The sequence below is a fragment of the Camelus dromedarius genome, chromosome 25, assembly GCF_036321535.1.
Source record: "Camelus dromedarius isolate mCamDro1 chromosome 25, mCamDro1.pat, whole genome shotgun sequence".
Taxonomy (NCBI): Eukaryota; Metazoa; Chordata; class Mammalia; order Artiodactyla; family Camelidae; genus Camelus; species Camelus dromedarius.
Window position 1 is genome coordinate 9,729,153 of NC_087460.1, and position 20,308 is coordinate 9,749,460.

The 20,308-nt window shown below is 43.9% G+C and overlaps 1 protein-coding gene across 1 annotated transcript in view; it reads left to right on the forward strand.

Moving 5' to 3' along the window:
* Nucleotides 1-14,777, forward strand: part of PTPRO (protein tyrosine phosphatase receptor type O) — a 181,159-nt gene extending 166,382 nt beyond the window's left edge. Inside the window, exons 24-27 of the mRNA XM_031444044.2 lie at nucleotides 1,439-1,593; nucleotides 3,808-3,943; nucleotides 8,455-8,575; nucleotides 9,609-14,777. Coding sequence (XP_031299904.2) covers nucleotides 1,439-1,593; nucleotides 3,808-3,943; nucleotides 8,455-8,559 — 396 coding nt within the window. The 3' untranslated portion in view covers nucleotides 8,560-8,575; nucleotides 9,609-14,777. The remainder of the gene's footprint in view (nucleotides 1-1,438; nucleotides 1,594-3,807; nucleotides 3,944-8,454; nucleotides 8,576-9,608) is intronic.
* Nucleotides 14,778-20,308: the final 5,531 nt, after the last annotated feature.

Here is a 20,308-nt window from a genome sequence, read left to right on the forward strand (position 1 = left end):
CGCGGAGAGGGAGGCACTGCTCATGGCTGGGGATGGATGGCCTTGGGCCAAAGGGACAGTGGGTCTAATTGAAGTGCTATTTATATTTATACAAATATTATATTTTTATTTATTTACATGTATTTACATTTACAATTTTTACCTCGCCCAAGACCACTGACTCTTTGAAATCCATTTCTCTTTAATACCTGAAAACCTAAACTTTAGCTCCAAACTCGTAGCCAGACCAAGTTCTTCCAAATCATGATATAGTATTCCATCTACTGAGTGGATTCTAGGGTCTTAGCAAGTTTGAGGGATGGGGGATCCATGATACCTTTGTGAGGGTTGGGTTTGGAGTATTTCTGACAGTTGATAACAAGAGAAGAATAAAATTTTATGTGTATAAATTAGTAGGGTCTGAAAACATAATTCTTGAAGGACCCACATCCTAATTGATATTTACTCAGGTCAGAGGCAACGACAGTCTACTTGGTGCCTGGGTTCACATGAATAGGGAAATAAACAAAACATACCCACTTCCTGGCCTTCCCAGAAGCACCCACTTAAATGCACTGTGCTTGATGGGAGGGAGCGGTAGTAATTACCTGGTAGTTGCAATGATAATGATACGGAACAGGCACCACCCTCCACAAACATGATCACCTTAATCCCTGCAACAACACTACCCTAGCTTTCATTAGACCCTTCTAAGTAAGAGGAAACTGGTGTTCAGCGAGTTTGTTTTGGCTCGGGTCCCCTAGCATCAGAGCCCAAGACAGGGACTGTCATATAGAGGATTTTTCGGAAGTGTAATCTTGGGTAAAATCTGTACGGGAACAAGAGAAGTAGTACAGGATGGCCCAGGGAAGCAGCCACACACAGCCGTGGGCTCAGCCTCAGCCAGGTCCCACGAATGACACAATAGGGTTGTCCCATCCTGACTTTTTGTGCCCCAGGGTCAGTCGCTCATTGACTGCCCTCAGCTGGAGAACGCGATCTCTCAGGCACTTTCCAGCCAAGCAGCTCCCTTTAATGGGAGGCAGCTGTGCGGAGGAGGGTGTCGCTAGATAGATGCTGTTGGCAGCACCTTGGCCTGGCCAAGCGAACCCAAGTCGGGTACCGACAGCATCTTCTAGCGTTTAACTCATCCCTCAGGGCGGATGCACCTTCTCCATGGCAGAGCCAGAATGCAAACCCTGCTCTGCTTAAGCTCTTATCACTACACAGGCAGGGGTTAGCCTATTTATCCTGCCATTTGAAGCTTTAGACAATTAGTCCCTTTTTGGAGGGCCTGCTTCGTGTCAGACACAGTGTCGAGAGCTGGAGAGGGAAGTGTACCCACCGGGTGTGGGGTGTGGCTTTACTGTAACCTTACGCAGCGGCTTCTGAGCTGCAGTGGGGGCCGGAGCCGTCCTGCTGGTGGACTGAGAGATTAACGCTTGCTTTTCTCCCGAAGGCTGACGAGATGCAGGATGTGATGCATTTTAACTACACCGCGTGGCCTGATCACGGTGTGCCCACCGCGGACGCTGCAGAAAGTATCCTGCAGTTTGTATACATGGTCCGGCAGCAAGCCACGAAGAGCAAAGGACCCATGACCGTGCACTGCAGGTAACCTCACCAAATGCGCTGTCTGTTAGGGCTTTGTTTCATACAGGAAATTGCCCACCATCCCATAAATGCCCATCAGATTGCATTAACAGTTACATGAATTATAATTATTTTAAATTTCTGATTAACTGATGTCTTTCTAGATACACAATTTACTTGCAATATGGCTATCATATACCTTGTAGCTGATAAAATTAATCTTGTTATTCCCATTTTCAGATTTTAAAAAGCCCTAAGGAGTAGAGAGTTTAAGGGCGTTGCACAAGTTCATGCAAGGAGAACATGGAAAAGTTAGTGTTCAAATCCAGGCACACCCGTCTCCTAAGGCCGTGCTTTTAAGCACGATGGGATATCCTATCCCATCAAAGATTCCATGGGGTTTATAACACAGCCAAATACAAGATCAAATTAAAAATATCCAGTCACAGCCCTGAGTTATAGAAATGGAAGTAAGAGCAAGTTGAAAGGGAGAAGAAATGAAAACATTCAGCTCATGAAGATAAACATACTTGCTAGGTTGCTCTTCAAGATTATCTCTAAATTTCCAGACAGCTGAAATGAAAGGGGCTGCATGATCTATCGCGTTATCAAAAATCAAGGACCATGCTAATTCCTGACGCAAAGGGTTATCTCTGAATTTAAGCCTTCTTTCCTGCCAGGTGAACAAAGCTCCATCAGAATCCATCAGTGTGACACAATAGTGTTGTGAAATGTTGATGCAACCTCAGAAGCACAGGGGGTGTCAATGTGCTCCTGCTGCACAGGAGAGAGAGAAATGGGGTGAAGATGTCAGAGGAGGGACTGGCAGCCAGTAATCCTGGATCTAGTACCTTGGCCTGGTGAACTAGAATGGCTAGGCGGTGTGTGTGTGAGTGAGAGAGAGAGAGGGAGAGAGAGGAAGATTACGTGTCTCCCTGGAAGGAAAAATGCTTCATAAACTACCAGGTTTCTGATTAGGGAGACTGTCCTTGCTGTCTTTGCCTTGCCTCGCCAGATGAAATGATCTAGTCTCCAAACGGTCTTTTCCAAAAGCAGAAAATAAAGCTGCCCAACCATGAGGTCAGACTCGTGGATTCTTTCATGCAGGAACAGTTCCGGAGGTGACTTCCCGAGTGTTCACCCGGAGACAGAACATTGTATCCGAGAAGAGAAGTCCTAGGAGTTCTAAAAGTCTTTTTGATGTTGTTGGTTGAAACACATTTATTATCTCAAAACTAAGGCTCATAATTTTGATGTACATTTTGTTGGTATAAGCCATATGTGTATATGTATTTATATGTTGACATATATATTTTCTCATCATATTAAAGTGATAGAAGAAAGTTGTCTGGGAGAAAAAGCAAACCAGGGCTCTGAACTTGCGGTTTCTCATGTTGGATTTCTCTCCCAGCAAATCCGGCGTGTAAATTTGTCTTGATTTCTCTTTTCTCGTATTGCATCGTAATTCGGAGTTTAGAACCAGTTGGCGCTTCAGCCTGTGCGTGATTGGAGGAAAATAAGAGCTGACTTTCGCTGCAACCCTGGGGACTGTGGTGGGCAACTGGTCAGCTCATATCACTCCACAAACTTCTACACTTTGAGCACTGGGATTTGGGGACTGGAAGAGACTGGGTCCAAAGACTAAATTTGATTTTTCAGGCAACTACCTAAAAGGTCCCTGGGAGATTGAAGCAGACCAGCACTCACTAGCAGGGCAGATGTGCCCTGAGGAAGGTCTGGGATGATGAACTCAACCCAGGGTTGAAGACACACAACTCACTGTGGCCCCAGAGTTCGATCTAGGGTGTGGGCATCCAACTAGACTTTCAAGCTGGGCATGAGGGCTTACCTCTGACGCTGCTCACAAAGCTGGAATTGTTTATGTGTATCAACAAGCTGAGGGCAGGAACCAACTCTCCAGCAGGCTCCCTGTGGAATCATTACTTCCCTCAGGAATACAGAGCCCGGGGCAGGAGGGGCAGGTGTGGCGAAGGCAGTGCAGACCCATACCTCTTAAAGGGAGGTGGCAGTGAGAGTCAGAACTGTGCCATTAGGAGACACACCAACCACAATGCATACTTAAAAATCAGCTAAGTGGGAAATATTGTCAGTTTAGTCTTCTTTTTTTCTCAGTGATGCTACCTGTTGGCTTTTTGTTTTTAATGAATGGCCGATTAGTTTCCAACAGTATAGAAGCACTTCCTGAATAACGTACTGTTGGGACCTCTTTTTCAGCGCTGGAGTCGGGCGGACAGGAACGTTCATTGCCCTGGACCGGCTCCTGCAGCACATTCGGGATCATGAGTTTGTGGACATCCTTGGGCTGGTGTCAGAAATGAGGTCATACCGGATGTCCATGGTACAGACAGAGGTAGGAACGTAATCATATGTATTTTGAAATTTGCCCTTGATGGGAAAACATTCCATTATTCAATCTCATATTTCAAAACCATCACTACGAAATTATTTTTCCATCTGTCATTCTTATTGTGTGCATTCAAACTACTCTAAGGTATAAAAGAAACAGATACTGGCCTCTGAAAATCTGTTCGGTTTATAGTGCCTGCACTTTTATTGGTGTCGTACGCCCTTCAGTAATACAGAACACATGGATGTATCTATAATGGAATAAAGCTCTTTGAATAGACTAAGAGTTTGGTGAACGTAAAAGTGCATCTGAGTAAATGCCACCAAATCTGGTATGGAGTTGATGTGATTTAATTTCTATTTAAAAGGCTAGATTTGATTCAATAAGCTTGTCATTAGTTTGTCCCCCGTGGGATTCTCTATCCCAGTTCACTTTTGATAATAACATGGGTTGGATTTATGCTTTCTGTCCCCCGTTTGATTTTAAGGATTTTCAGTCCCCAGTCTACCAGTGCCACCAGTTTCCTTGATTTAGAGTGGATTCATCATTGTAACAATGTGAAGGCATCCCCAGAAACATCTGTCAGTGTTACGTGCGCCTCCTCCTCCTCTTCTCCCAAGTCCTCTCCTCCCTTGAAGCTTTAGAATGCACCCAGGCTGGAGCGGCAACCCCCGGGGCCGGTGCCTGCAGAGGGCATCAGCCCAGCAGTGCACGGCGTACGCCTGTGTGCGCTCCAAACCTAAGCACCATAGCTTCTCCGCAATCCCGGTCACCCAGCCGTACTTGCAACTTCTTAGCTTTAGGTGAACACTAATCCTTCTTCTCAAGAAGTGTGTGTGGGAGGAACGCTGGTGGGATACAACACAACCTGGCCTGACCTCTGACTCAATTCCCAGGAGGTTAAAAAAAAAAGGTGCCTTCATCTTCCTCCGGCTTTTCCCACCAGCCACCACTAGATGGCAGTGTGACTCAAAAGCCTGCAGTAATGGCTGCTGTCTCTCCATGCTTCCGGTTCCCCTTTCCCACCCTTTTTACATTTCTCCCTCACCTCCCCGTTCCCTTCTGACCACGGCTGGGCACAACCGTTCCAAAGGTTTACTTCTGAGCTACAGCAAGATCACAGCACTTTGGGAAGAGTAACTCATTCCCCATTCAGATGGCTCATGGGTGATTAGGATTAAGTCCTGTAACAGCATCCTCCCTTCCTTAGTATAACAGCCCACCCATGCCAGTCCTGCCGCCTTCTAACCGACTGCTCTGGGGACATGAACTTGTTATAAGTTTAAAATGTCCTGGTTTCCCAGAGAAGCGCACTACCTAGTGATTAGACAGTGCTTTGTGAATCTGTCCATATTTTTGGCTTTCACTTCCATAAATCTATAACCTACTATATGATTAAAACTCCCCATTATGTATGTTAATCCCCGAGCTTCCTTTGAAGCTCTTAGCCACTCCTTATTTCAAGTATTTTGGATTTGATGAATTGTCTGCCCTCATTGGCTTAATTAAAACCTTTATAACTTTATAGGCTTTGATTATAGCCTGTTTGCTTTCACCATTCATTCCAACTACAGAATCTTAATCCCCTTTTAAAAACCACCTTCACATGACAGACCCTCCATCCAATTTTCAGCACCATTATCTTCCTTCAGGTTGGATGATCCCATGAAACTAGGGCAGCCACCATGTGACTTTCTGCCAAGCTGAGAACCAGTTTTGTTCTCTCCCCAACTTTCTTTCCCCAAATTCTGCTTGCTTCTTTGTTTATGATAGCATTTTAGGTTGACATCTCCAGGGACACAGTCTTTTTTAAAGTATGATATCCCTTCCCTGGACTCTCATGGGAAAATTCAAAGTCAGCAGAAGAGGCGGAGGTCACTACAGTTTACTTGTTTTTCCCAGCTGTTACGGTTCACTCTTGCGTTCCCTCAGGATTTTGCAGTGATCCTCTCCAGTTATTTATTTGTGCTGGTTTTTGTAAGTTATGTCTGGAACGTCTTGTCCGTTTATTTACCTCTGTTTTCCCTGCTTCCTGTGCTTTTTGTGGTTCAACCTGTATTTTGAACGTTAGAATTTTCCTAACATCCTCCTTGAGCCCATTCACACGCTTGCCCTGCCGCCTCCTAGTTTACTGATGGTTCATAAGAAAAGAGCAGAGTAAAAAAATAATATTTTCTTCAGCTTCAGCATCTCAGAGCACCTCTTTGAAACTAATGATTTTCAAGAGGCCAGAATGAGTCTCCAGTTGATTTCTGAGTCTATACGTGTATAGAAATCACAGCATATAGTGTAGCAGGTGACTGCCCATGCTGGTTTCTCATTTTCCTATGTCCTCTAGGCTGCCCCATCACCCTGATCCTACCACCCCACCCCTCTCTCCAAACAACAGAAGTCACTGATTGATTTGACCACATCCTCAGATGCACATTTCAGGTCCCTGCAACACAATGCATGGGCTGGATTTTCTCGGCTGACCAGGCAGGCTGTGTGGACCTCTGCATGAGGGCAGCAAGGGGTAGTCAGAGAGCAGGATCCTCAGGCCTGACCCCACAAGAGGCCCGGGTCCCAGCACGACCACTGTACAACTCGCCTCACCTCTCAGAGCTCCCGCCCCTCCTCTGTGATGTGTGAACGACAATATTCATGAACTGTTCGTTGTAAAGTGCACACCTGGTGAACTGAGCTCATCTAGACAAGTGCTCTGAAACTGTCAAGTGACACGTGCGGACGGTCTTCGCCTCCCCTGCGTGCTCTGCTGTTTTCATCAAGGCTTTCTTTAGTTCTCCTCTAACAGGCTTTCCCTGGAGGTCAGTTAGGGCCTTGCTTTGAGTGGCCAGCCCTCCTGATCCGCGGCTTAGATTTCTCAGGAACGTGCAGAGATGTGTCTGTAAATTGTCTTTTATTTACTTTTTCTGTGGCCTAGCTACAATTTTTTTTTTTGGACACAAAGTTTGGCCACTGCGCAGTTACGGGTTGAGAAATCTTATTGGTGCCCCATGCTTGACACAGAGCCAGAAACCACGGAGGGGCATGTCACGACAAGAAGGAGAGGCTCAGCTACTGATGTGACATTGTCACAAAATAAGGGAAAACATTTTCTCCAAATTTTGTTGAAAAATACAATGAGGCTGGGTATCCACCCAGGGAAGTGCGAAGTACCTAACCTCATCCTTTGTGTGAGGGTGTCACACGAAAGGCTCCTTGAAATCCCATGTGACTATCTTAAATGGATCTTATTTGAAGGTTACTTATCATGGTGTTACTTAGAGAGAAACTGGGGAAATGAGGAAAAAGGAAATCATGAAATGACCTTGACTTCAGGGCATAAAGACAGCTACCCTCAGTATTTTGGCTGATCTCAACTCGACCTTCAGGCAAGCACACTTTTCACACAATGGAGCTCAAATGCTCTATACGCATATGCTAATTTTGCATTCTGTTTTCTCTCGGCATTGTGCTAAGGGGATCATCCCAAATTGCCTAAAACTCTATAAATCTCGTTTTAAAGACTGAATAATGTTTCATTTTAGATATGCCGTTGCTTACTTAAAACATCCTCCTTTTTAATAGGACATTAAATTGGATCATTTCCTACTTGCTTACTTTTATCTGTCCACAGTGTCATTTATTAGCATTTTATGAATTGTACCTCCACCAACAATAGGTAAAAATGACTGCTTCAACAGACTCAACGCTTCACAGAATGTTACTTTTTCCTTTAGCTTTGCGACGTAGATGAAAAACAATTGCTTTAATTTACATTTTTTATTACTTGGCCATTTTTTGCATATGTTTTAATATTTCCTCAGCTTACTTTAAAAAAACATTAAATAAGCACAAACTAAGTGTTAGGCATTAGGAATCAAAAGACACAGTCCTTGCCTTCCTGGGACCTTTGGTCTAGTGGTTGGCGTATTTTATTTACTTGTCAATTTAAGTGTGCATGTTACTGATTTCGATGACTTCTAAACCAAAATAAGGGTGTTGACATTCATCACAATTGTAGAAAATATTTGTGTGCCTCTTAGTTTCTGGTTTGCCCTTTATTTTATTCTGTTTTTAAACTGCTTTTTACATACAATAGTTTGAAAATTTTGTTTGTAATTTATTTCATTGTTGAACGTTTAGAAAAATCCTTCCTTAAAGTAATCAGAGAGGAATGAACCTGTATTTTCCTTCATACTTTTATGGCTTAATTTATTAAATTTCCTAGAATTTTTTCAATGTATTATGAGGTGATGCACTTTTTTTTTCAAAATAGCCCCTTGATTAGTTGTTTGAATATTCACTGTCTTTAGCATTAAGTCATGATGGTCTAAGCCCTATTACTAATCAAAATATTTTTACAGTTGATTTTCAGTGGATTTCCCAGTTACAAAATTGTGTTTCATAAATAAGAATTATTTGACATCACGTCATAGTATTTAATAATGCCAAAGTATTAAAATATTACATTTTTGCACACATTCGCACGAAGATACCCTGCTCTAAAACGTGCTTTTCCTGTTGCGCAGGAGCAGTACATTTTCATCCATCAGTGTGTGCAGCTGATGTGGACGAAGAAGAAGCAGCAGTTCTGCATCAGTGACGTCATCTATGAGAACGTCAGCAAGTCCTAGTTCAGAATCCGGAGCAGTAAGTAGAGGAGAGCCTGTCACAGGCACCTGGACTTGGAACAACGGGAGAGGGCGTGAGGGGTACAACCAAAGGCAGCAGCAGCCATTTGTGCGGACTCTGTCCCCACAGAGGTGGTCACAGGGAGGTGGTCATAGGGAGAGACAAATATGGAAGCAGATAGTGCGTCAGTGAGCCTTGGTTGGTGGGTGTGGTCTGCAACTCCTAAAGACCTGCCCTCCATCCCCTCCGCCCTGAACCCAGGATTCTTCTGATGTTGGATCTGTGCCTGCAATATCAGGATAGTACCATCCGACTCTATTTATCTAGATATTTTATGCAACTATTTTATTGATTACAAGCATCATGCAAGGGGTTATAAAGAAGACATGAGCTGAAGTAGACACCTCGAAGGAGAAAAACAATGCTGCCAATAGTCTCAGGAGAACAGAGGTTTGAAATCCTTGATCTCATCTGTCATCCAAGCACTTACTTGATTGCTTCATGGAAAAAAAAAATTCATAACATAACCAATGCTTTGTGCTCACATTTTCACTAGGAGATCAGATTTTGGAGGTGTAAGTAATCTTGGCTGAAGTAAAGGATAATCTAATTCAGTTCAATAAACCTAGCATGGAAGGTGTTTGAATATATTGAGGCTGGCAGAGGAGGGGGGCATTGACAGTGTGGGGAGAGGACAGGGGTATGTTGTGGAAGGAAAATGGAAAGATATGGGTCAGTGGTACCAGGACAGGATTAGTGTTTTACCTTTACATCCATCAACAGAGACAGAAAGCATGAAGAGGCAGAGGATGAAGAATAAAGAAAGACAGACAGTGCAGGTGGAGGGAAGGGCATTCAGAGCCACAGAGAGGAGGACTTGCACAGAGGAAGGCGCACAGGGAACCCACGTCCACGTGGGCCGTGGGGCTGAGTGTAATGAGAGCTGGTGATGGCGTCAGGAGGAGACGGCTGTACTTCAGCCACAGAGCTGTTGCTGAGTGGATTTGCTCTCCCAGGCTGCTTACCGCGTCTCTCTCTCTCTCATTCACAGGACAGGATGTGATGTGCACCCATCCCCCTTGCTTCCAGCGTGGTTTGGGGGCCCTATTAGCCATTTGTTAAAAAGAGCCCTGCTTTGTAGTATGTGGCCAAGGAAATCATTTCTCTCATAGAAGCACCGGAAGACTTAGCCTTAAAGAGCCTACAGTGTCTTTTGGACTCTCTCACTTCTGGACATTCAGTAACGGACCAAGTTCAACCGGACTCCAGAAAGGTCCACACGCTCCGCAAAGGGCAGGAAGGGCAGCACCTGCGAAGAGTTCCACTGGCCCTTTGCTGGTCGGGCTGAGTTTGTTGTTGTTTTTAAGTGCAATAATTTTTATATGTGTGTGATTTCACCAGAACATTGGAGTGTTTTCTGCCCACACTGTTGATCAAGTTAGTAGCCCAAGAAAAGGCACAGGCATTGTTAGTGTCAGATTATACCTCATTGTTAAAAAGAGAAATGGCCATTCATGAAGAAATGGTAATTCTGCTTCAAGGAAACCCACCCAGTGCGACCTGTCCTCCACCATCGGCTACCGGGTCAGAGCGGAGAGGGTGGCTGGGGGAACAGAGAGGGCTGCTCCCCGCAGACCAACTGCGCATCTTTTCCAAATACGAAAAGCTGGGATTCAGCTTCAACGTAGAGTAGGAAAAATATTTAAGTCTTAATTGTTCTAGTTCTTGATGTTTTTTTTTTTCCCTCCCCTTATTAACAATTAAGTGTGTCTTCCTTGGCCCTCTTAGACTAATGTCAATGTCTAGACTTTTTTTCAACAAACCAGATCTGGTTCAGAAGACTTGGAAATCAGGTTCTTTAGACTTCGTTGCTGTCTGAGCAATCTTGGTGCCTAGAGTTTGCATTCTTGTTTTGTTTTCCGTTGACCTGCATATGTGTAAAAGCTATTTCTTTGCGAACTGTAGGCTGTGAACACGCACTTTCTTTCCCCCAAAGAGCTGGGAACTTACGAAGTTATGGCAATGAACTGAAGCATGCTAGGACAATTATTTGGCTTGGTTTTTTTTGTTTTTTGTTTTTTGTTTTTTTGGTAATATTGTCAAGGGTCTCTGTGGATTCCGACAGCTTTCTTTCTGTTTCGTTTTCTTTGGGGCTGTCAGTTTCATTTTAACCCATGTAACTAGTAACATTTTATTCTCTGCATTTTGTATAGTTACAGTACCTGACTGTGTAGTGTGACATGAACGCTGACAAACTGGACACTGATGGCATCGTGAAGCCTGTTGCTTTGTGTCACTTCCTGAGAAATAAGAGGTGATGGGATGATACACAAAGGAAAACGTTTTGCATTGAAAGTAAACACAAGCTGGCTGCTTCACTGCGGCAGCGTGGCTGACCTGAGACCTCCCGGGTGTGTTTCAGGAGGCTGTGCCCCTGTGTGTCTGATCACTGCCCCTTGCTCTGGCTTCCTTCTTCCCTGAGCATCTTCATGAAGCCATGTGTGTGGGATCAGTTTCATATTTGATCAGTGACCATAGTGATGGCGAAGGATGCCAAGTGAACAGCTCTGCTCCCCACTGTCTCTTGTCACCGAGACGGCCTGGCCACAGCGGAGCTTGGCACAGTTCTCTGCAAGAGCTGGCCAGCGAGTCTCAGGTTCGCCTTGCGGGAGGAACGGCAGAGGAGATCCAGACCCCGCAGGTTAACAGCTTGGGCTCCCCGGCGTTGTCAGCTTTCACTTGCCCCCCTTCCTCCCCTTCTCGCCTCCCTGCTGCTACCTCCTTCTCTTCTCACTCTCACCCCTTTAAGTCCCTTCTTGGACATGTGAATAATGTATCACTCTGTTCTCAGCAACACACATGGCTACAGAAAGGTGGCAAGTCTACGTGTGACATCCTTAGGTGTTCACACACAGCCAGGCCGGGATGAAGTGGGCCACCTTGGGGGAGTCGAGGAGACGCGAGCTGGTACCTGAAACACATTTCCCATTTCTGCCACCTGGAACGTTACTTTCCTGAAACTTAAAGCACTTCTTAAATATTTTATGATTTTCTTAAGCACCTGTTTGAGATAGGGATCAAATAGTCCCAGATCAACTTTCCAAAACCAGAAGACACCAATGCCCTTGACCAGATCATTCACCCCTTAAGGGGTTCCTGCAGCCATCACTGTCCACTGGTACCCTGGTGCTCCTGAAATTGGAGAGTTTGTGATGGGAAAAGGGTCAATCTGTCAGAAGATTTGGGTTTTAGTACCAACAGATGACTTTGGGATTTCTCTCTCCTGGGTCTCAGTTAGTGAACTGTGGATTTCCCTGGGAATAGCTCCCTAGTTTGTGGGTGAAAAGGGTATCAGATGTGATAAATCCTATCAAGGTGCTTTGTCTTTTATTCTTTCATGTACCCTCTGGGCCCCTCTAACCAGTTTAATTTCCACCCCAGGATTCAACTTTAAGAATTCAGAGGGGAGACAGCCAGGGCCTCTGTATAATTAATTAAGGTGTGTGGGGTTTTGTTTTAAACATCTGAGAGGTGCTGCAGGGTCCTGAACATGGAACCATTAGCACGTGCAGTTCATAGTAGCCAGCACGGTGCAAAGAGAGAGCTGGAGACTACGGAATAAAAAAAAATATTTAACTTCAAGTGCTCTTGAGATCAAATTCCTTGACTGCAAAAACCAATTTCTGAAGTTAATTGAGAAACGACTACAAGACTCTAATTTCTAAATTTAATGTTGAACGCCAATATAGCCACCCCTACCCATTATATGGTTTTATTTAACTTGAAAGGAAGGTGATGGATGGACAGCGTTCTGATTCAGGGTTTACAATTTTCCACTACAGAGTCAACATTGCTCCCCAAATTTAAAGTTAGAAAAGTTAGTAAGATTTTTTTAAACTCTTATAGAATATTCAATCAGATTTTGTGCTATCTCCCCTTTCCTTAAAGCTCTCCCTGCCCCCAGCAAGGTGATAGATCTCTCAAGGAAGGCTGTGACGTCAACACGTAAGGCAGGGATCGGGGACTTTGGGTCTGAACTTTTTGTAGACCATATGAGAGCTGCTGGCAAGAGGGCTGGCTCCCAGCCAAGGAGGTGAAGTTACTGAATCCAATCTCTCAGAGCCAAAATCCTCCTTGCTTTCTAGCAAGGAGGCCTTCCTTCCCACCTCGGGCCATGTCTGATGTAATGTGCTTCAGATCAGCTGGCTCGTTTCCTAGCTCTCCGATCACCAGCCTGGTGCTTGGCCCAGGCTGAGCACTCAGAGGCCGTGCCTAGGACAGAATATGACATCCACTTTGGCCAGAGAGCTTAGAAAGCAGCAGAAACATGACACACGCACATAACAAAAACCACCTCTGGTTTTTCACAGCCCCGTTCGGCTGCATCAGAAGGAAACTTAAGCCGTGATCTCTCCGGGTCCCGGCCTTCCGGAACAGCAGGACATCTGCTGTCAGTTTCCACTGATGCTTCTCAAAAGGGTTGATCATGGTAGGTCGCTCAGTTAAAGACGGATTGTCATGTGTAGCTCTGGAAGTCGTGTCACGCGGACGCTGACAAAACTGAAGGTTGTCCACGGCAGGGTCACCAGAGCCCTTAGGGACATGGAAAACAAAGGTCATCTGAAACTCTCCAAAGAAGTAAGTGACTGTTGAGACCAAGGACTGTGTTTCCTGGTCTAATTGTTGCTGTGGAATGACCAGCTCCCAATCCACCTTCCTGTTCACCCCCGAGGGCCTGCGGGGAGCAGGGAATCTTTGGGACCTGGACCAGTGATTTCCAAATGAGGCTCCCGCTTCAACGAGAGAAACTCTGATTTTTACTTACTGTACACAGTAGCAAAGTCTATAAAATTTCATGTGTTAAAAAATGCTTTTTCCATTTAAAAAAATTTTTTATACCCTGACCTAGGATATCTGAGAGAAAAGAAGATTTGCAGGATATACAGAAGTCTGAGGGAGTCAGTCCAAATTTGAGTCGTTCCACTGACTGTGGAACAAGCTGCTTATATCTGAGTTTCAACACACTGATCTGTGAAGTGGGGTTGTATGTGAAAGTTTTCAGCACAGATACGTTCAGTTCCTGTTTTCCTTCCTCCAAGAATAGATGGGAGGAGAAAAAAGACAAAACAAAAGATTAAAAAAAAAAAAAAAGAATAGGTGAGAGAGAAGAAACCCTTACCATATGATCCCAGCTCAGAGAAAGAAACCATACATCAGGACAGGCTCTGGAAGACCTACAGATATGAGTTACTCACCATTTGTGTGTGTGTGTGTGTGTGTGTGTGCATGAGTTTTATTCCTGGATTTTCCATTGTCTGAAAGAGACGAGGTATTCATTTAGGGGGATAGCGGGAATGACTGAGGCTGGAGAAATTATATTCTACCCCACAGCCATGCTTGAGGGATAAGACTGACTGCTTCAGGGTTGCCCCAGGTGGGGCAGCCTAGAAAAGCAGTAGGAATTGGGCCAAGTGCCTGGGACCACAGTCAGGAAGGAAAGAGCCCAAGTGACCAGCCTGGACCAGGACCATCTGGGCCTGGCAGGAGCCCTGGTTCGCTGCCCACTTCATCCCAGCACCAAACTAAACGCAATATGCCCAAGGTTCTTTAGGAAGCATCTCAGCTATTAAAATACCCCATTGATACTGAAATACAGGTTGCAGACCTCACTGCCCTTGGAGACCCGATAGACCTGTCCTACCTCAATTCAGTTTAGAATCTAAGAGTACAGTTTTTAGTAATTCCTTTTATCTTAGCAGAATTTTACTAACTTTTAATTTGATAATTTTTCTTTCACAAATGTAATAAGATAAATCTGAACATTTGGGTATTAGAAGATTTTTTTTTTCCTGGTAACAATGCACCTCTCCATCAAAAACCTGAAGACATCTTAGACGACAGCTCAGAGCACCAGCTTCTTCAGCATCTTTTCTGTCCTCAGCCTGTGAACAGAAAGGAACAAAGCATCCAGGAAAGGATGCTGTGAGGTGGGGTGGGGGTAGGTCTTGGAGAGGCCTGCAGAAAAGAAGGGATTGAGGACCCAAGATGGTGGAAAGAGAATGGGTTGGATTGGCGGGGAAGATGGGAATAAAGACTAAAATTCCTGTCTGGGACCCAGAACTGTTGGAAATAGAACCCTTCTCTGGGAATTGCCCATAGCTACCACAGCTCTTTGAGTATTTTGTGTTTTGTTTTAAATAAAGAAAGGAAGATCCAAGAAGAGGATTGTAGAATGGTAACTACCTTCCCTTCCCATTCATTCCCAGGGGCCCTTTGCACAACCCTACAAAGATCTCTGAGTAAGCTAACTTAAAAGCATTCTCTTTGGGGAGAACAAAATGTTACAAACATAAAGTCACAGCTTCTGAGAAATCAGCAGTGCAGTTTGAGGGTATAATTTTGCCCCAGGAGATCAGTCAGACTAGCACCAGGGGTTAATACAGCAAGCTGCAAATGGTTCTCCAGATTGTGTGTGCCCTGATGGCAGAAGCTGCATCTCGGATTCTCTCTGAATATCCAATTCTTAAAGTAGACACTTAACAAAATGTTTACTGAATGAACATTGTCTTTTCTTACTCAGAAACAACCAGTCTTTATTTTAAAAAAATCCTTTTACTGAATCTGTACGACTTTCTAATGTTGATCCACCTTTCTTATGTAAGCATTGAGAAGCAAGAAGGACCAGCCTAGTGAAATCTCTACCCAGTAGCAATGCAGCCTCTATAAACATAGTGTTAGAAAACAAGTGAAACTCAAACTTTCCTATGAATTTTCTTAAAGTGTGGAAGGAGGAGTTGTAAGTGATTAGAGTATCTCTCACATTAGCTTCCCATGACCCAGTGCCTCCTAAGTCAGGTCAGCGGAAGAAGTAAAATTTACTGGTTACCTTTTATAAGAAATACAAGACTACAATCCTCGGGAGAAGGAAACTCACTGGCCCTTTCCTCGAGGACAGTTCCTCAAAGGAGGTATAGCCCCTCGGCTCCAATAAGAGCAAGTTAGTCCTGCTGAGCTGAGGAAGCAAAGATCGGTGTTCAGGGCACTGAGATGGCTGGAGATTCTGAAAAGGGGCACCAGAGTGGAGGCCTTTGTACCAAGAGTGGCTGCAGAAATTTCTAAGTGAATCCACCCAGTTCCCATGGGGCAACATCACCTGGTGCTCACCAGAGGAGCTGCTGCAAGGTGGAGAGTGGCACAGAGCTCCCAGAGGTCACCCTGTTGGGAGACATCAGAGGGCCAGCCCAGCAAAAGTGAAGGGTCTTGTTTAACACATTTTAATACCTTAGGATTCCAGCTGAGATACAAAATATCCTGGACATTCATCTTTAAAAAAAGGGCATGCCTTAGAAGTAAGGACTCCACAGTAAAAAAAAAAAAAAAAAAAAAAAATGCTCTTGATAGGTACAGACAAAGCCTGAAATCAAGTCTTGAGAAGATTTGCAGAGGAGAGAGAGTTTATAGGTCGAGTCCCATCAAATTAGAAGATCTTGTAAATCACATTGAACTTGCCATAATTCATCCTACAAAGCAAAAATCAAAGCTCCACAAGATCAAAGTGATCAGCCAATATAGAACTGCTTCCTAGAATGAAAACAAATACTCTTCCAAGGAAGATAACATATTCTAAAATATCTAAAACATGTCACCTACAATGTCAAGCATATATAATAGAAAATAACTAGACATACAGAGAGTTAGGACAATAGGACCCGTAGTGCGTGAGCGAAAATGTAATCAAAAGAAACTGAGCCTGAGATGGCCCAAATGTTGGATTTAGCAGATAAAGCAGCCTTTATGTGCTATGGAAATACAAGAAAATTGCTCTAAGAATTAAAGGGAAACATTATTTTAATGAGTGAACAAAGTCTCAGCAGAGAAATGGAAGCTATAAAAAAGAACTAAATGTAAATTCTAGAAGTGATAAAATAACTGAAAAGAAGAATTCACTATATTGACTTAATAGATATTGGAAAAAAGATCACAGAGGAAAAGGAGAGCTGGTGAAGCTGAATACATATTGACATAAGTTTCCATGAAGAAGAGGAAGAAAGGATTTTAAAAATATTAACAGAGATTTGGGGATCTTTGGGATAGTGGCTAACATATATGTAATAGAGGGCTAGGGAGGGGAAAAGGGAAAAAAAAGCAAAAAAAAATATTGTAAGGAAAAAAGGAAAACACTGATATAAAAATCTAGAAACCCACTGAACAGACATAGAATTAACACCAAGAACGTCAACTCTATCAGCTTTATAATCAAACTGCTGAAGACGAAGGATACAGAAAAGAATCTTGAAAGCAGCTCGAGGGAAAAATAAGAATGATGACTGACTTTTCAACAGGAACTATGTAAGACAAAAATCAATTGCGTGACGCTTTTAAAGTTCTAGAGTAAAAACCGGCAACCTAGATTTCTATACATGGTAAAGAACAGACTTTACAAAGGCGACTCCAAGTTTGAGCCAAGATGGAGTCAGAGGGACTGGATCTACCCTCTAGCATGTGACAATGAAAAAAAGCCCACATATTTACACACATATACACACACACACATATGAACAGCTTCCAAGATATTGAACACTGGGCAATGAAAGATGAAAAACGAAGGCAGAAAACCCTACAACTGCTCCAGCTGTCTGCCTAGAGAGTTTTCCAAGCTTCAGTGCAGGGATGGAGATCCCACATGGAGTTCAACAGGCTCCCTGAGCTGAGGAGACAAAGCTTAGAGTGTCCTGTGAACTTCAGCTCCCGGGCCGTGGCCTAGCTGACATTCACAGGACAGCACAATAGCGTGGTGAGACCTGCATAAAAGAGAGCTCTGGAGATGGGCAGAGGGTCCCAGTGGAGTCTGAAGCGGGGTATGAATCATTGTGTGCGTATGAGAAAACTGCCCAAGCCTGAGGAAGGAACAACCCAAAAGGATGAGAGGAACAATTCTCAGCGCTCACACAGAACCAGGAGGAGTCCATATTACTACCGGCTAGAGTGGAAAACATCACAATGTGTGGAACAATAGGCTGGATTTTCAGAAGGGTTTTGCCTCCTCGGTAGCGGGCTGAAATTAGTTCTAATGTAAATTCTGTTTTGCTTCCACCTAACAAAGCTTAAAGGCGAGATCAGAAAGGATCAAACTCTCAGCAAGTAATTTAATAGCATCTCAGAACAAAGCACAATAATATTTACAGGTGTACAGAGGTATCCAGCCCCTAACGAGGTAATATTCACAATATCTGGCACCCATTGAAAATTTACATTAAAAAAGAAAGGTCCAGAAAAGAATTTTGAAAGCAGCCAGAGCAAGAAAGTAAGACCCATAATGAAGAAAAAAAATCCATCATAACTAACCTAGCAGTTATGAAGATGGCAGAATTAATACACAAGAACATTAAGACATATTTTTACTGTCTTCCATACGGCTAATAAAGTTGAAGGAATATTGAGCAGGTTAAGTAGAGACATGGGAGATATTTTTTAAAAAGTAAAACTTTTAAAGATGAAAACTCTTAACATCTGAGATGAAAAATACAAACCGAAGAGATTAAAAGCAGCTTAGGAATTGCAGAAGCAAAGACGAGTGAACTTGAAGACAGAAACAGAAACGACCCAAAATGAAACACGGAGGAAAAAGGATGAGTTAAAAAAGTCAACAGAGTTTCGGCAAGCTCGGGAAAAACTTCAAATGGCCTAACGTACATGAAACTGGAGTCTCCCAAGGAAAGAAAGCAGGAGGGATAGGAAAATAAAAATAGTAATATTGACTGAAATTTTACCAGATTTCCTAAAAGCTACAATCCCACAGTTCCCAAAACTCAATGAACACTAATGGCAAGAAATAAGAAGTAAACTCCACAAAGGCCCCACCATGAACAAGGGCTTAACCCTGCGAAGGGGCTTCCACTTTGGCAGCAGGAACTGATTCCAGTAGGCAATTCTAGTTTCTAGTTTTTCCCCCTACATTTCCAGAACCAACATCACTGCGCCCCGTCAGACACCAGCATAAACTGTCCAGAATCTCCCTTCAAGGGCCTCTGTCCCAGCTCAGCCAGGGATCTCTGCCCTGCGCTCCTGGGGCATCAGCACAACATCAGACAGTGCCTGTGCCCACGCTTCCCACGGCCCTGCCCTCCTCCCGGCTTCTAAACGCTGACAAACCCAGCCTCTTCACCTGCAGCCCGAGCTCAAGGTGTGGGGACTGCTTCCTATTCTTACCACCTCTGTGAAGTCTCAGTGTTCTCTTTTTGCCTTGCTTAACCAATTTCTTCTGTTAAATACCATTTAGATAACAGAGAAGGATGATGGCACCTTTTGCGGTAAAAGCATAAACTTCTTTTGTTTGCTTGTTTTACGGAATTTCAAAGACGTATAGAAGCTAAGTAGCCAGAGTTGAAATGGGTTGGTTATACTGAGCTGTTTTCTCCATTTCAAATCTACCCCTTTAGACTCATCTTTGTGATTTGGGGCTTTGCCAGGTGGGTGACCATCGACTCTGTCCAAAAAGGGCTTACAGGGACACAGGAAGCTAGAGGGGGAACGAGGGACTTGCTTCCTTCTGTTTTGCTTCTTGCTCCTTGTCAACATCACCCTAATCATCGTTCTTCACTCTTTAAGTAGCAGGCGATTCCCGGCGGGTTCTAGTGACCCCCACGCTCCTGGAAGCAGCCTCCTTGTTTCCTCGAGGGTCAGCTGGCTGGCATACTCTCCTTGGAGCTCTGAGTCTTGGCTCTATGGATTTGCTGAGCTATTTTCTCAGCTGAATTCTTTTCTGAATTCCTGAGGCCACAGCACCAGGTAGGCTGGGCCCCCTTCTCCGAGGTCTGTTTGCCAGTTGTGGGTCCTTTCCTCCAAACATCTCATCCCGTGACCTAGCTCCTCAGCTGTCTGCATCCAAACTCTGCAGTACCTCTCCCTCAAGCTTTTAAATTCCATTGATCCCAACCCTTCTCTTTGTCCCTGCGTCCCTGAGGGAGGTACCTACGTCTTCCAATTACTCCCTCTGTGATAGTTCCCTTTGGAATTTTATAACATACAGACATAAGTGATACCAATTCTTTTAATATCAGATATGGTACATTATATGCTACATTACACACAAGATATTTTAACTTTTCATTTTTAATATCTTTGGTCTCATCCCTACATTTGCAGAGATTTTCAATCAGGGCTGTTATAAACATGTGTCAGTGCTTATGAAGTGGGAAAGATCTACAATTCTTTACTGTTCTCATGTTTGCTTCGCTTTGTCCGAGGGACAATGTTATGGAGAGACTGAGCAATTGAAAACAAGAGGCTCCCACATCCCCTACCATTTGGGGAAGATTAGCCTCTAGGAAGCTAAGTCTTCTCATCTACAAAATACAACTCACAGACTCACTGCAGACGCCCAACAAAGTACTTATGTGGAAGCATTTAGTGATCACAAGTGCTATACAAAGTTTGTTTTTCCTGCTGGGACCAACTGTGACTAGAAGGTAGAAGAAAAAGATGATGAAATAAGAGAGGTGGAAAAATGGAAATTGACACAACATTGTAAACTGACTGTACTTCAATTATAAAGAAAGTTTAAAAAAAGGTTAAAAAATTTTTTTTAAAAAGAGAGAGAGGTGGAAAGAGAGAAACAACTGGAGAAAGTATTCTAGACTGGTCTCTACCCACTCAGAACTCTACTGGAAATCAGTTTAAAAAAAACAAGAGCAGGCCTCTGTTTTTTGCACTCCATTCACCCCCGGTCCCCAGTCTCCACGCCAAAGGTCC